This window comes from Phyllobates terribilis, unplaced genomic scaffold (genome assembly GCF_046119375.1).
Source record: "Phyllobates terribilis strain yellow unplaced genomic scaffold, ASM4611937v1 Scaffold_4__5_contigs__length_816908805, whole genome shotgun sequence".
In the NCBI taxonomy this organism is placed as follows: Eukaryota; Metazoa; Chordata; class Amphibia; order Anura; family Dendrobatidae; genus Phyllobates; species Phyllobates terribilis.
The window spans coordinates 771,993,300-772,009,244 of record NW_027362764.1 but is presented as its reverse complement, the minus strand read 5'-3'; the positions used below and the strand labels follow the sequence as shown (position 1 = coordinate 772,009,244).

Here is a 15,945-nt window from a genome sequence, read left to right as displayed (position 1 = left end):
CCCAGGCTTCAAACATCTGCCCCAGCCGTCTGCTTAACCTCCGCTAGAGCCTAAAATTAAGGGGAACCCTACGCCAATTTTTTTAATAATAAATCCTTTATTTTAATACTAAATGACAAGTACAGTAACCAACACTATCACTGTACTTCATATATATGTAACTGACATGTTTCTATCTATCTAATCTATGTGTGATGCTCTATCTTTCTGTTCTAAATTGTCGGGTACCGCTGCTGAATTGCCGGCCGGCTTTTTTAATGAGACAGTGCATGAAAACACTATTATTTTTTTAAATAAATCCTTTACACTAAATGACAAGTACAGTAAGCAACACTATCACTGTACTTATTATATATGTGACTGACATGTTTCTATCTATCTAATCTATGTGTGAAGCTCTATTCTTTCTGTTATAAATTGTCGGGTACAGATGCTGAATTGCCGGCCGGCTTTTTTAAAGAGACGGTGCATGAAAACACTAATATTTTTTTTAATAAATCCTTTACACTAAATGACAAGTGCAGTAACCAACACTGTCACTGTGCTTCTTATATGTGTGACTGACATGTTTCTATCTATCTAATCTATGTGTGATGCTCTATTCCTTCTTGTCTAAATTGTCGGGTACCGGTGTATGCCGCTGCTGAATTTGCCGGCCGGCTTTTTTAAAGAGAGTGTCTTCTGAGCAGTTTGTCAGCTTTTGGACACCTTTGCAGGTGTTTTCTATGTGTTTCTATGTGTTTTTGTTTGCCTGCCATTGGTTTTAACGGTGTTCGACGGTGTTCTAAGGTGTTCGACGAACAGTTCGACGAACAGTTCCTCGAACATCCCGGTGTTCGACGAACCGAACCGAACCCGAACACTACGGGGGTGGCTCAACACTACTAGGAACCTGATCGCGGTGCTGAGTGAGTTTGCGGAACCCGACGTCGGCCGCCGACAGACGAGGCCTGGACCCCCCTATCCAAGGCTCGAGAGACTACCTCCAACGGCCAAGCAGAGAGGAGCTGCATACGTGAGCAGGGCCGTCACTTCCACTGCTCACCCACGGTACCAGGGACAATTGTGTTTAAGTACTCAGGTTGGGAGGGGAACGGTTGGCGCTAAAGTAGCACAACGTGATTTAATTGAATTTATCCAGAAAGAGACTCACGGCCTAGCGGGAATAACCGGTGACCCCCGCTAGGGCCAAATTCACGGTTAAAGAACTTGCGTGGTGTCTCTCATGCTTGAGGGCATCACCTTACTTTAAGAAACTGCGCCTTATTTTAAGAGACTGCGCCTTATTTTAAGAGACTGCGCCTTACTTTGAGAAATTTCGTATTTTTCTGATATTTCAAACCACTGTTCATTACCCTTGTTGCTAATCCCTTGTTTCAGTATACCTGTTGTATAAAACTGTTTACAAACATCTCTGACTGTTCTCGCCTTGTGTCTCTGTGCGTTGCATTCCGGCACCTGCATTACAACTGCATGAAGACAACTCCACACCCCTGGAGCCCGGACCTGCTGTCACTGCTCACCAGTAATCACTGTGATCCGAGCGCTGCAGTCAGTAATGATAAGACTGCTCCACTCTAATCACTGTAAGGAAGGACCGGTGAGCGATGACCGGAAACAACACAAGCTGCTCCTCCCCCTTTTATGCCTCTTCCTATGTTATTAGGTTCTTCAGCCATTGTTACTTGTACAGTGCCTACAAGTAGTATTCAACCCCCTGCAGATTTAGCTGGTTTGATAAGATGCAAATAAGTTAGAGCCTTCAAACTGCAAACGAGAGTAGGTTTTATGAACAGAAGCATAAATCTTACAAACCAAAAAGTTATGTTGCTCAGTTGAATTTTATTAAATTTTAAACATAAAAGTGTGGGTCAATTATTATTCAACCCCTATGTTTAATATTTTGTGGAATAACCCTTGTTTGCAATTACAGCTAATAATCGTCTTTTATAAGACCTGATCAGGCCGGCACAGGTCTGTGGAGTTATCTTGGCCCACTCCTCCATGCAGATCTTCTCCAAGTTATCTAGGTTCTTTGGGTGTCTCATGTGGACTTTATTCTTGAGCTCCTTCCACAAGTTTTCAATTGGGTTAAGGTCAGGAGACTGACTAGGCCACTCCAACACCTTGACTTTTTCCCTCTTGAACCAGGCCTTGGTTTTCTTGGCTGTGTGCTTTGGGTCGTTGTCTTGTTGGAAGATGAAATTACGACCCATCTTAAGATCCTTGATGGAGGAGTGGAGGTTCTTGGCCAAAATCTCCAGGTAGGCCGTGCTATCCATCTTCCCGTGGATGCGGACCAGATGGCCAGGCCCCTTGGCAGAGAAACAGCCCCACAGCATGATGCTGCCACCACCATGCTTGACTGTAGGGATGGTATTCTTGGGGTCGTATGCAGTGCCATCCAGTCTCCAAACGTCACGTGTGTGGTTGGCACCAAAGATCTCGATCTTGGTCTCATCAGACCATAGAACCTTGAACCAGTCTGTCTCAGAGTCCTCCAAGTGATCATGAGCAAACTGTAGACGAGCCTTGACATGACGCTTTGAAAGTAAAGGTACCTTACGGGCTCGTCTGGAACGGAGACCATTGCGGTGGAGTACGTTACTTATGGTATTGACTTAAACCAATGTCCCCACTGCCATGAGATCTTCCCGGAGCTCCTTCCTTGTTGTCCTTGGGTTAGCCTTGACTCTTCGGACAAGCCTGGCCTCGGCACGGGAGGACACTTTCAAAGGCTGTCCTGGCCGTGGAAGGCTAACAGTAGTTCCATAAGCCTTCCACTTACGGATGATGCTCCCAACAGTGGAGACAGGTAGGCCCAACTCCTTGGAAAGGGTTTTGTACCCCTTGCCAGCCTTGTGACCCTCCACGATCTTGTCTCTGATGGCCTTGGAATGCTCCTTTGTCTTTCCCATGTTGACCATGTCTGAGTGCTGTTCACAAGTTTGGGGAGGGTCTTAAATAGTAAGAAAAGGCTGGCAAAAGAGATCTTTAATCCACACATGTGAAGCTCATTATTCTTGGTGCCTGAACTACTTCTTAATACTTTAGGGGGACCAAACAGAATTCTTGTGGTTTGAGGGGTTGAATAATAAATGACACTCTGAATTAACTTTTAACATTTAAAAAAAAAAAAAAAAAAAAATCAAAAACAAAATTTGCTGCAGTGCATTTCCCACTTCCAGGCTGATCTACAGTACAAATGTCACAATGCCAAGTTAATTCCGCATGTGTCAACCAGCTAAATCTGCAGGGGGTTGAATACTACTTGTAGGCACTGTATCTGTTCCTGGGAAACCTGGGAGGCAAGTTTTCCTAAGAACAGATAGATTCTGCAGGCGCTATTGTATCTGTTCTTGGGAAAGACTGTCACCCAGCTTTCCCAGAAGTTAAACTATAGGCAAGTGCAGACGACCGTATTTTTGAGCCGAGTGCGATCCATCAAAACATTGTGCGGTTCGATTTTCACGGACTGACACAATGGAGAAGATGGAGATTTTTTTTTCCCATCTTTTCCTCATACAAGGAAAGCTAGCAGTTCACTTGATTTTTTTTAGCAAATTCAGCAGCTGCTCCCCCTAGTGTTTAAAAGTTGAAAATATCAAAATATTTTTGAGAATTTTTCATATTTTATACCATAATTTTTTTACATATTTTTAAGAAAAATGTAAATATTAATACTTTACTTTTTTTTGTAATGTTTTAAATTTTTTGATGATACATTCCATTTAAATGGTAGCATTCAAAGATACAACTTGTCCCACAAAAAAAAGTCCTCATACGGCTATGTTGACCACAGTTGTAGGATTTAAAGTGCACCTGTCAGCAGGATTGTGCTCAGTAAACTACATACGCTGTCTGGTGGGCGCCATTACACTGATTAAAATGATACCTTGGTTGATGAAATCCGTCCTGTGGTTCTTTTTTTAATCTTTATTTTCAGTTTGGAGATAATGATATGCTCGTGCTTCGGAGCAGCCTGTGGGGGGCGCTCTATCTGGTGCTCTGCTTAGATATTCATCTGTATGCCTTCTGGCAGGTCACTGTGCCTTCACTGACAGCCTCTTATTTTACATACTGCATATAGTATTGTGGGTTTCTAAAAAAAATAAATTTCGTCCATCAAAATGGCGCTGGCTCCCACGCATGCACAGTAGCAGCTATCGCTTGCTGATAAATGCTCCTGCGCAAGTGCTGCCGGTGGCGCCATTTTCATGAAAGATAAAAAAACTTGGCTGCAGCAAAATGGCACCACCGTCAGCACTTGCGCAGTAGCATCTATCAGCAAGCCATAGCTTCTACTTTGCATGCGTGGAAGCCGGCGCCATTTTGATGGATGTAATTTATTTTCTTTAGAAACCCACAATACTATATGCAGTATGTAAAGTAAGAGGCAGTCAGTGAAGGCACAGTGACCTGTGATAAGAGCATATAGCTGAATAAGTAAGCAGAGCACCAGATAGCGCGCCCCCCACAGGTCATCCTGGAGCATGAGCATATCATTATCTCCAAATTGAAAGTAAAGATTACACAAGAACCACAGGACGGATTTCATCAACTAAGGTATCATTTTAATCAGTGTAATGTCGCCCACCTGACTGTGTATGTAGTTTACTGATCACAATCCTGCTGACAGGTGCACTTTAAAAGAACATATACTGGCATATTGACTGGCTGGCAGACAGCAAATACACACAATTTTTCAAAATATTTTTTACAATATTCAGTTATTATTACTATTATTATTATTACCTTGTGGAAGGTTCGAATTTGCCAAACTAAATATGGTTCTTCCCCAAGTCGGGATCCCTTTCTATCATCAAAATGTTGCAATGAACACAGTGACCCCTTTATTGTATTGGCAGGTTGGTCCTGAAGGTTGGTCTTACACTGATTAAACATGGATGTCCAACCTAAAGTATAAGCCATTAATATTTAAAGAAAAGCAGCCATGTTTTTTTTCTAATCCGGTTCAACCCTTTTAATAGATTAATCATTAGTATTTAGTAGTTCTTATAACTTGACCACAGTATCCAAAAAAGTTTGGTTTATGGTGAAATGTAAATTTGTATTTCATGTTTTATGATTTGCAGGTTTGTGGCTAATGCAGAAATTAAAAAAGTCGGGTTCATTACTGCAATTGACTTTCAGGGATAACGCCGATCTGAGGAAATCATTTTTGTTTCAATTGAGTCAAAAGCCCGGTATGTATCCACTATGGCAAAAGCAAATTATTATGTCAAGCTACAGCAATACCCTGGTAACTTTAATGGGGTTGTGTTGGAGTCCGGGTAATATTGATGGCAAGGAGTGTGCTTCAGAATCTTCAATTCTTGACATTAAATATCCTGGAAAGTCCCATGTAAAACTCCAACATACTTCTTTATTGTTAATGTGAACAGATCCTACACTTCATTATGTCCACTTATGACCCCAAAAATGATTGTGTTCCACCAAAATGTCCAACCCTGAAAAAAAATTAGATGGAAAAGTCTGAATGATTGACTTCCTCAGAAATGACTTGAAAAAAACAGAATGCAGCACAAGAAAGTTGTGCAAGTGATCACTGATTAGCTATTTACTGTGCTCAGCATAATTGAGTACACCACTTTAAAAAGTAAGATTTTAATCAATATTTCACTGACTACAAGAACAGTTTCCAAAATTTTGACAAGACTAGAAGAATTTTTAAAACATAACATAAAAGCAAGGTTAATAATATAACTTTCATTACAAAATCTTCAGTTTTACTCAAATTAGTTGATGAGAAAATGAGTGCACCCCACATCAAATCTCTTATATCTAGTATTTAGTATGACCTCTATGATATTTAATGACAGCACCAAGTCATCTAGGCTTGGAATGAACAATTGTCAAAATGTTGGAAATAGTTTTTGTGTTCAGTGAGATATTGCTTAAAATCTTAATTTTCAAAGGAGGTATACTCATTTATGCTGAGCTATGTATTTAGAATTTTGTCACAGGTAGAGGAACTCAAATGTGAGTGACCACTGATTGCCTAATCACATGTTAATGTTGAATTCAAGTGATCACTACACACATGAATATAAAATTCAGCATAGGAATAGAAAGTCACATGTACAGTAAGTGGCCACTTATTGCTTAGTCACATGTAAATATAGAATTCTATGCGAACAGGACAGGAAGTCATATGTGAATATGGGATTCTATACTGGAACAGGAATTAACATGTGAATATAGAATTCCATACAGGAACAGGAAGTCACATGTGACTATAGATTTCTATAAAGGAACAGGAATCAACATGTGAATATAGAATTCTATACAGAAAGAGGAAACAACACGTGACTATAGAATTCCATACAGGAACAGGAAGTCACATGAGACTATAGAATTCCATACAGGAACAGGAAGTCACATGTGAATATAGAATTCTATACAGGAACAGGAATCAACATGTGAATACAGAATTCTATACAGGAACAGGAAGTCACATGTAAATATAGAATTCTATACAGGAACAGGAAGTCACATTTAAATATAGAATTCTATACAGGAACAGGAAGTCACATGTAAATATAAAGTTCCATACAGGAACCAGAAATCAAATGTGAGTGAGCACTGATTGGCTAACCACATATGACTATAAAATCTAGCACAAGAATAGTCAATGGAGAATTCATTGAAAGTGAAACTACAACTTTGAATATACTTCTGTTTTGCGAGTAAATCCAAATTTCTATATATTTTTTACATCTAAACTGTTTAAAAAAAATTCCAAATTTTTTATCACGATTTATCACTTTTTTTTTACAGGGCTTCAATACTTTAAAAACGTTGTGTTGGTCGCCTCTCCACAAGACCGGTATGTTCCATTTCATTCCGCGAGAATCGAGATGTGTAAAAACGCCATCAAGGACAAACACACGGGTACGGAGATTTTTTTTTTTACTATTCTCATCTCCAAATGATACATTTTCTACTCTGGCCGCTGATGATTATATTACTTTGGTTACTGTAATTTGTCCATCATTTACTCCATGGAGAAGAGAAAAACTATAAAACTACTGAACCCGTCGTTAAACATTTCTTCTTTGCTGATTTTGTTGTATAAAAAACATGTATCCTGCGTTACCAGCTGGGAAATTAGCAAGAGATCATTAAGTCTGCTTAACTGACTGTGGTTGAAGTTGTTACTTAAGAGGGGTCAATTACCCGATGCGCTCATCCTGCTCTGATTCCACAGATTCATTAGGTAAAGTGAGTGGTGGAACTAATGCTACAGAAAGCAAAAACACTGTCAAAAAGTTCCTTAGACATATTTATTGTAATTTCCTTTATTATTAAAGGGGTTATTCTATGAGGTCATGGATAGCGATATTATAATATGCCAAGCTAAATTAAAATTGCGTCAACTTTCACAAAAGATTTGGATGTGCCAGAATCTGAATTTTTTGTGATTTGCTGCTATTGAATTCAACGATGGGCCACCATTTTGCTGGAATAAAGCCTTCAACTCAATCTCGACCCATGGAGACTTGATGGATGAACGATCTGTAGGAAGATCGATCTTCTGCAAGCCTAGACAGGTCCACCAGGGTCTTCTCCGCCATTATCTTGATAGTATCAAGCCATTGGGTTGCTGGTCTTCCTCTTCGCCTTGTTCCTTCTATTCTTCCCACCATGATATCCTTCTCCAGTGATTGCTCTCTTCATATGATGTGTCCAAAGTAGGCAAGTCATAGCTTGGTGATCCTTGGTTCGAGTGACATGTCTGGCATGATGAAAATAGATTGGAAGCAATGGTTTATTCTGTGTTGCCGTGGAGAAAGAATGAAGGGATGCTGATCCAAGTTTAAGTGGTTTAATTGTTAGCGTGTTTCAAAGTTTTACAACTTCTTCATCAGGACAAACCACGATACTGTGGATTGCTAGCCACATATTATGAAGAAGTTGTAAAACTTTGAAATGCGTTGGCGATTAAACCGCTTAAACTTAGATCTGCATCCCTTCATTCTTTCTCCACGGCAGCGCAAAATAACCCATTTCTTCTAGTATTGTTTTTTCCCATTTTCATTGTGGGTCTGCAGCAGCCTTTAACTCTATCAATGATTGTGTGCAGTGATTGTGTGTGTGCAACTACACCAGGTGAGCACCACTGTGCATGTTCTTTTATTATTATTTATCCCAGAGAAGACCCTATTTGCACTTTTTTATCCATTCCAACATTCGTCTCTTCCTTATTTCTGGCTTGATTTGTTCAAAAATTGTTTTTTGTTTCTTCTTGCATGCTGGGAAGGGGTTTTAAAAATAAAATGCTTGAATTAAACTCTCCTCAGCTGTCTCCATGCTTGGCCCACCATCGCCAGTCCTCTGATTGGCTTTACTATCTTCTATCTATAGTCTTCTATCATCTTTGTTTTTGGTCTTCCATTCACCAGGTCCTATGCTATCATATGGGGAGTCCTGCATGTCAATGACATGCATCATATCCCATTTGACCACAAGAGTTGCGACACGTGTCAATGAAGCTCATTGCTCCCCAAGTGACATTGTGGGGTCTAATGAACAAGAGACCTGTCTGAAAGTGGCAAAAGACCTGAAGCGAAGATAGAAGACCGTAGTCATAAGATAGAGGTATCGACCTGGCAGTAATGGGACAGGTATGGGGAGCACCAAAGAAAGGTGAGCGTAGGATCTTTTTTTAATTAAATGCCATAAAACCAGATTTTTAGACTAGATCAAGGGTGGACATATCATTGATGCAACCGCATACGGTACAAGATGTAAAGGGGCCTCCATTCATCTCCAAAATATCAAGCAGATTATGTCATAAATCAAACTATTGAACTGCAAAGGGCCCATATACTGTTCTTGCACAGGGGCTTCTGTTGATGTTCACCACTGGACTAGATTATGGTCTTTAAGAAGATTCAAGCCATAAGTGTATACACCCGAGAACGAGGGTCTCCCTGCAAAATAAAATTGTCTTTCTTTTAAAAGATGATGCCGGTGTCAAAAGACAATCGGAAGCTTGTTTATTTTAAAACATATTTGTGATCTTCCAGATAAAAAACAATATCATCCAATTTCTTTCCATTCTAGGTCCTATCTACACCGAAATGATCAATAACCTTCTCCAGCCAGTGATGGACTCCAAGGACTGCACGTTAATTCGACACGATGTGTTTCACGCTCTCCCAAATACGGCAAATACGCTCATCGGCCGGGCTGCTCACATAGCCGTCTTGGATTCAGAGCTCTTTCTGGAAAAGTTTTTCCTTGTGACAGGTCTCAGCTACTTCAAATAACTTCTTCTGCGGTGCAGGCTTCTCGAGAATATCAACTTTTAATATTCATAAACCAAAAAGTTTCTGAGGAAAGTCTGTAGACTTGAAAATTATCTTTTTTCTCCTTGGTTTTCTTTACTATATTTCTTCTGGAAACCCCATCGTAGCATTATAAAGTATTTATGTCATCCATTAAGAATGTTTTTAACCATGTTCTTATTTCTCAACGAAAGCCAAAACTAGAGCAGAAAGTTTCAACTTCCAACTTTTTGCTGTGGCTACAGGTCTGGCCCGTAAAATCGTGCTTGGTGTGACATGATTTCTATGGGTCATTTATGCTTTTTTATGATGAAACCCATCCACAGTCACACTCACAACCCAGCCATGAAGGTTAACTCAGATGACTGATGGAGCTTTTTCCCTCTTGGTCTTCAATACCAGCGAGAAGACTTCTCGAGTTACAGAGAAAGTCATGTGTTCCTTATAAAAATCCCTTTTATGCAAATTTTTGGGAAAAAATGTTAAATATTTAGAACTCCCATTAGGGAGTTCTTGTCTTGGGAGGGTTCAGTAGTTACCCAATTGAAAGAATATATTATTGTACTTATTTATTTTTTTACAACGTACATTTTTTTATTTTTGTTTCATTTTTTTTTTCAAAAAAGTGGAAACATTGTTTTTTACATTTAATGTGGTTAAATTATTACTATTATTTTTATCAAAGTATATCCGTCAAGTAAATCCAGTACTTTTAGCTATAGTGTGAGATATTTAGATTGCAGTAAAAAATTATCTATTTGCATTGGATATCCTCAATATACCGCACTTCAAAAGTATCCTTATAGAAATTATGTTTATGTTATATTTTTGTTAATATGCTGCACTACCTAGTTTTTATTTTATTTTATCATTTTTTAGACCCATTTATTTATTTCTTGCTGCTTTATTGGTTAAGGTTCAAAAAGAAAAAAAAAGTCACAACTAAGGCTTTCTTCACTTTTGCATCATGGCTTTCGATTGGAATGGAAGCCATGACCTAATGGTAAATTCATCTTATGATTAGAGATGAGCGAACCTCAAGTTAAAAGTTTGGGGTTTGTACCGGACAGTTATTGTCCTGTGCTAAACTCCGAACATGGACTTCTCCCAGAGAGAAGAGAAAGAGAGAGAATTTTTTTGTCCAGCTTCAAAGTTAGAGTCCCTAATGGGTTTTGGGTTCTGGTTGAAGTTTTGGTTTGGACTAAAGTTCGGTCGGGTACTAAAACCCGAACTTCCATGGCTCTGCTCATTCCTGCATATGATAAATTTCACCATTGTCCTCATGCACCAATTGATTTATAATAGGGTTCCTCAAGGCCGTGTCCATTGCTCCTAGTTTTGACGTGAAGAACAGTCCTACAAAGTGGACATTTCTGTCACCATCTGTCGGAATTTACAGTGGTGTCTCCAAATGAATTTGTATGAAAAGAAACTTGGTGATCAAAACGTTGCTCATGTGTTCTTTTATTTTCTACTGCAAGCCATACAATTCCTACTACCTTCTGGTCAAAGTTTCGTCAGACACATGGGTTGCTGGTAGATGTCCATTGACGGTCTCTTCATAGTGGGGTTCTACTAGCAATTTTCTCTTTCTCATCTCATCTGCCAGCAATTCATACATCTAAGAAGGTCAACTTTGACCGAAGAGTAGTACGAATCGTAAGGCTTGCAGTGGAAAATAAAAGAATGCATAAGTAACATTTTGAGCTCCAAGTTTCTTTTCCTTTGTTTCAAAGGGTTAGAACCCTACTTCGAAACCATAACTTCCGGAATGCCATGCTCATAGTCTAGACCAAATTATTCATCTGACTAGAGATAGTATAATTGATTTGTAAGACACCAATCCATCGATCAGGTCAGTTATCTGTCTCTGTCTAAATACCTAGCGCTTCTTTTGCTTAGCAAGGATTACATGACCTCGTGTGTGCGGCACACATCAATAAAGAAGACTCAAGGAGGCTGGAAGGTAAGGAGATTTGGTGGCCACCCTTCCAGTAGTCACAGACTACTTACCTGGCCAATGGATCGTATGAGGTTATATTCACATATAGTCATGATAAGGCACGTAAAGACATCTATGGAGATATTTGGTAGGTGCCTCCGATTTTATATGGAGCCATACAGATGTTTTTTTTTGTTTTTTTTTAAGATTTATATGGAAAACATGTTCCATCGGAAAATAATTTGCCAAATTTGGTGTCAATTGGATTTTTTCCCCATCAAAGATATTTATTAAATGTTGACTTGACATATCAAAAAAGATATCAACACTGCAGAGCAAAAATATGGAGGAAGATGAAATCTCTCTAAACCCATTCTACAATGCCGAAGGCAATATGTGTGTTGCCATATGGTGCCTCCGTATGGCTCTGTAATATGGAGATGATGTCCCCTAGAAGCAATATTTCTTTATCAAGGCATCTGATGGAGCATGCCATGCTAGTTTTATATCAGATTCATAAAATACATCCGAAAAAATTCCATATACCTCTGTATAAAAAAAAGGTAAAGTATAGGGTCAAAGACATCAGTGGGCTCCAAATTATGACCCTATACAACTTGTGTGCACTAATTGTAACTAGAAAATAAAGGCGTAAAATAGGCAACCCTATAAGTACTACCAGTTTGGAAAAAAAATTTTTTTTCATTTTTTTGGTTTATATTTTTTGTTCATTTTTTCACTTGAGGATAACATTGGGTAATGCAAACCAATTGCATTTTCAAAAATATTAATTATAAATGTCCTCCAAAAATATCATAATTATGATCTAATTCATATACATGGCACTTTAAATGAGATTTCCATTATTTTTGTACTCGGGAAAAAAAAAAAGCATTATCTAATTTACATTTTTTTTTTATATTTCAAAATTACACTCTTAGCAAATTAATTAAATGCATTTCTAATTTAATTTTAATCTAGCATAAATGTTAGCACAAGAGAAAAATTGCAAAAAAAAATATTTTTCTACAAACAGTTTTCATAAAGTTTCATCATGGTCGATTTTTCAGTAAATCATTTATATAAAAAATATTCACACGGGTACACTTTGTCAAACTTTTGATCCATCACATATCACATTTTTGTTATTAATCTGCTGTAAAATTTTAGAGTAACTATTTTTTACATTTAATTATTGATTAGTCTTGGCATATTTGTAATCTACTCTAATACCTTTTTTTTTGCTTCTTTCACTTTCCAACACCATGATGAAATTACTGGTGTAACTACTTAGTTCATGCTCTTTCAGAAGCTGCTTTGAACTGCTGCTCCAGAAAAAAAATCATACTTAAACTCTATATACAATCACTCTCTGTGTGCGAGCATGGAGAGTACAGAAACTTACACAATGAGAGTGTTTGTAAATAGAATAGAGATTCTTCCCAGAGCAGCAGTTCAAAGCATCTTGTAAAAGAGCATGAACTAGGCAGAAAAACCAGCATGTTCAGCATGGTATTGGAGATGGAAGGAAGCAAAATAAGGTAATTTTTCAGCATAGACTGATCATTCATTAAATACAAAAAAAAGTTTATTTACTTATTAAATTATTATTATATATTTTGGCAAGGTACATAGTCATTTTGTCATTTTATGGTGTAAATATTCTGAATGTTGTCAGCTCTGAAAATATTTTTTATAGTATGTTCTGTATGTCACCAAAATTATATGTTGAATATTTCAGCAATAATTGTTCAATATGGTGTTAAAAAAGGATTATAATGTCATATTTTCTGCCCTTTATTGTACATAATGTACAGATATTCTGTATATCGCCTTCTCCACTTGTAAAGCATAAAGTATATATAATTGTCTGATTGTAGTATACAAATGATGCTATATAAATGATTTTTGTGAGGTTGTGGTACTAATTGTAAATTTAATGAACCCCCTGCTAGATTTCAGATTTGTATTATTATTATTATTATTATTATTACTATTATTATTATTTTGTTATTGTTATTATTTTATTAATATTATTATTTATTTATTATTATTTGATCTATATATATTTATATTTGCTACTGTGTATAATTTTTAATTTTTTATTTTTTCTTTGTTATATTTAAAAAACATATTTAATTTCCTAATTTAATTAAAAATTTAATTCCATTTTAATAATAGTACAGTACTGTATTTCACCATTTTAATTTTTTTTTTCTTTTTTTTTTTTACCATTTTTGAATGTTAAAAAATTGTCCTTTTATGAAAGTGGTCTTCTAAAATCTGGGCTTAGGGGTCATGCACATTAGCGCGCATTGGGACTTACTATAGTACCAATAAAAGTGTAGGAGGGAGGTCCTACTGTGTTTCCATATACCTCCAGAGTCATGGATAGGTTTTGTTATTCCATATTTATGCAGATAAAAATTATGCTCTGTTCTATCAGCTAAGGAATTATGTTACATGGTGTCATCTGGACCCTCAGACCAAAAGTAGGTATTTTTTGTAAAACTATAAAGGTTCTATGGTCAATTCTTATGAGATATAGATTGAAAAGTCCTAAGGGCTCATGCATACAGCAGAGCATAAATCTTTACAGAAGTGCATAGGGTAGTGATGGACCTATACTAGAAAACAATAAAAGCGCGCGGGGCCACATTATTAGAAGTTTTCTTCCCTAGGACCAATTTTTCTAAGGAAGAACTACTCAGTCATTTGGCACCTGACAGAACATGCCATTATTTTTTTTTTATATGATATTTAAGGCATATACATTAGAACTCCATAGGCTTCTATGAGCAGCATAACGTGCCTCCACACAGCTAGACTCAGTAAAATGATGATGTTCCTGAGTCTGTCAAAAAAACGTTTTCTGATCCCCAGAATGGTTTTGACCAATCTTTGAGGAGTAGTCAACCTTGTGTGATCACCTTCCATTAAAAGGGTTTTGTAGATGAAATGTATTCTTAAAGGGAATCTATGAGTATATTTTTACATATGGACGTTGTTGGATGGCTGTGTTGTCTGATCCCAAATAAAAATTATATATATTTTTTTTGTACAAGTTCATAAATAAGTTATATGAAATCAAGAGTAGAAGACATACGTACAGTAAATCAGGGTGGAAGAGCACTGGGTTCGGGTCAATGCATTGGGACCACTTATTCCAAATGCACTGACACGTAGTGATGATCGAGCATGCTCGTTGCTCGGGATTTACGAGCATGCTCTGGCGAGCACCTATTATCTTCAGCATGCTCGGGCGTTAAGTTTTCGAGACTGTTTGACAGCTTTAATACATGTGAGGAATGCTGGAAAAAACAGGCATTCCTCGCATGTATTAAAGCTGTCAAACAGTCGCAAATCATGTTCACGGAGCGACGAAAACTTAACGCCCGAGCACGCTGAAGATAATAGGTGCTCGCCCGAGCATGCTCGTAAATCTCGAGCAACGAGCATGCTCGCTCATCACTACTGACACGCCCTAGTGGACTTCCAGCCTGATTTGCATATGGCTTCTATGCTAGATATCTTATAACTCTCGGTACAAAAACATATATAATTTTTATTGAGAGTTGATCACCTACACAGTCATACCTCTACTACGTACCACTGGCACTTCTGATCTTTACAAAAAACAGGTATACTTTTTCTTGGAGGACAAGCCAAGGACCCAACCACACCTCTACAACCAGATGTAAAAATGTGCTGGCAGGTTTCCTTTAAAAGAGCTAAGACCAGTTAAAATGAATAAAATAAATCATATTCTCAGCAGAACCCCACAGGTTCCATTCCAGGGTCTACCCAGTCCCTTTTCATCCTCAACACACCGAATATACTCGGAAATGCTCGCTCAACCAACCACTGACCACCTTAGTAAGTAATTAGCTTAGAGGGCATTAATGACCATTTCCAGTAAGGGATCAGTCCAGGAAAGTCTGGACCAGTGGTGATAGAGTAAGCAGTGAGGGCGATTATATTTTTTTAGCATCCCATTGCACTCTGAAGGAGTTTTCAGGCTCTAGATACATTTTGCCATCAATCTATGTGACTGTAAGAGGAGTGGAGTGACTGATATAATCGGAATTTACTGTACTGTAGATTGTCGAATTGTGGCAGTGCGCAATGCACAAACTCACGATTCCCCTGTATTCCCAGCTCGAGCGGCCGGTCACGTGACCACATGTGTGATATTTGCACAGTTGGGGTCACGTGCCGACTACATTCTCTTCCACTTCTCTTAATGTTCCTTTGAAAGAAGCACAAGAGAATCTAGTCTACACATGACTATATCTATTCAATTATTATGCTTGTTGTCACACCGTCCATTCGAGCTGGGAATATAGGGAAATTGTTACAGGGTGCACATTGCACACTGTCATGATTGGCAATCTTTAGTCAAATAGAGTGACTGCAGAAATTCGCCTTGAGCTCAGAACACCTTTTTAAGAATAAATTTCATCAGCTAGAAAAACCCAATTAAAGTCTATGGAAGATATGGAAACAATTGAGAGCGCCCCATTTTTATTTCCCAAGGAATGAGAATTAGACTTCTTAGGGTTTATGGATATCCAGGTTTTGGATGTGTCCTTCATTAACTTTCTCCTTGGCTTGAGATGAAGCACTTTGAAAATAAAATCATGATTTTGCGATACTCTGTCGGGAGATGTTTATTCTTTATGTGTCTTT

At 37.9% G+C, this 15,945-nt stretch overlaps 1 protein-coding gene across 1 annotated transcript in view; it reads left to right on the top strand.

Moving 5' to 3' along the window:
- Nucleotides 1-14,623, top strand: part of FAM135B (family with sequence similarity 135 member B) — a 337,247-nt gene extending 322,624 nt beyond the window's left edge. The window contains exons 18-20 of the mRNA XM_073679922.1: nt 5,097-5,207; nt 6,802-6,915; nt 9,091-14,623. Of these exons, the coding sequence (XP_073536023.1) occupies nt 5,097-5,207; nt 6,802-6,915; nt 9,091-9,296 (431 nt within the window). The 3' untranslated portion in view covers nt 9,297-14,623. The remainder of the gene's footprint in view (nt 1-5,096; nt 5,208-6,801; nt 6,916-9,090) is intronic.
- Nucleotides 14,624-15,945: the final 1,322 nt, after the last annotated feature.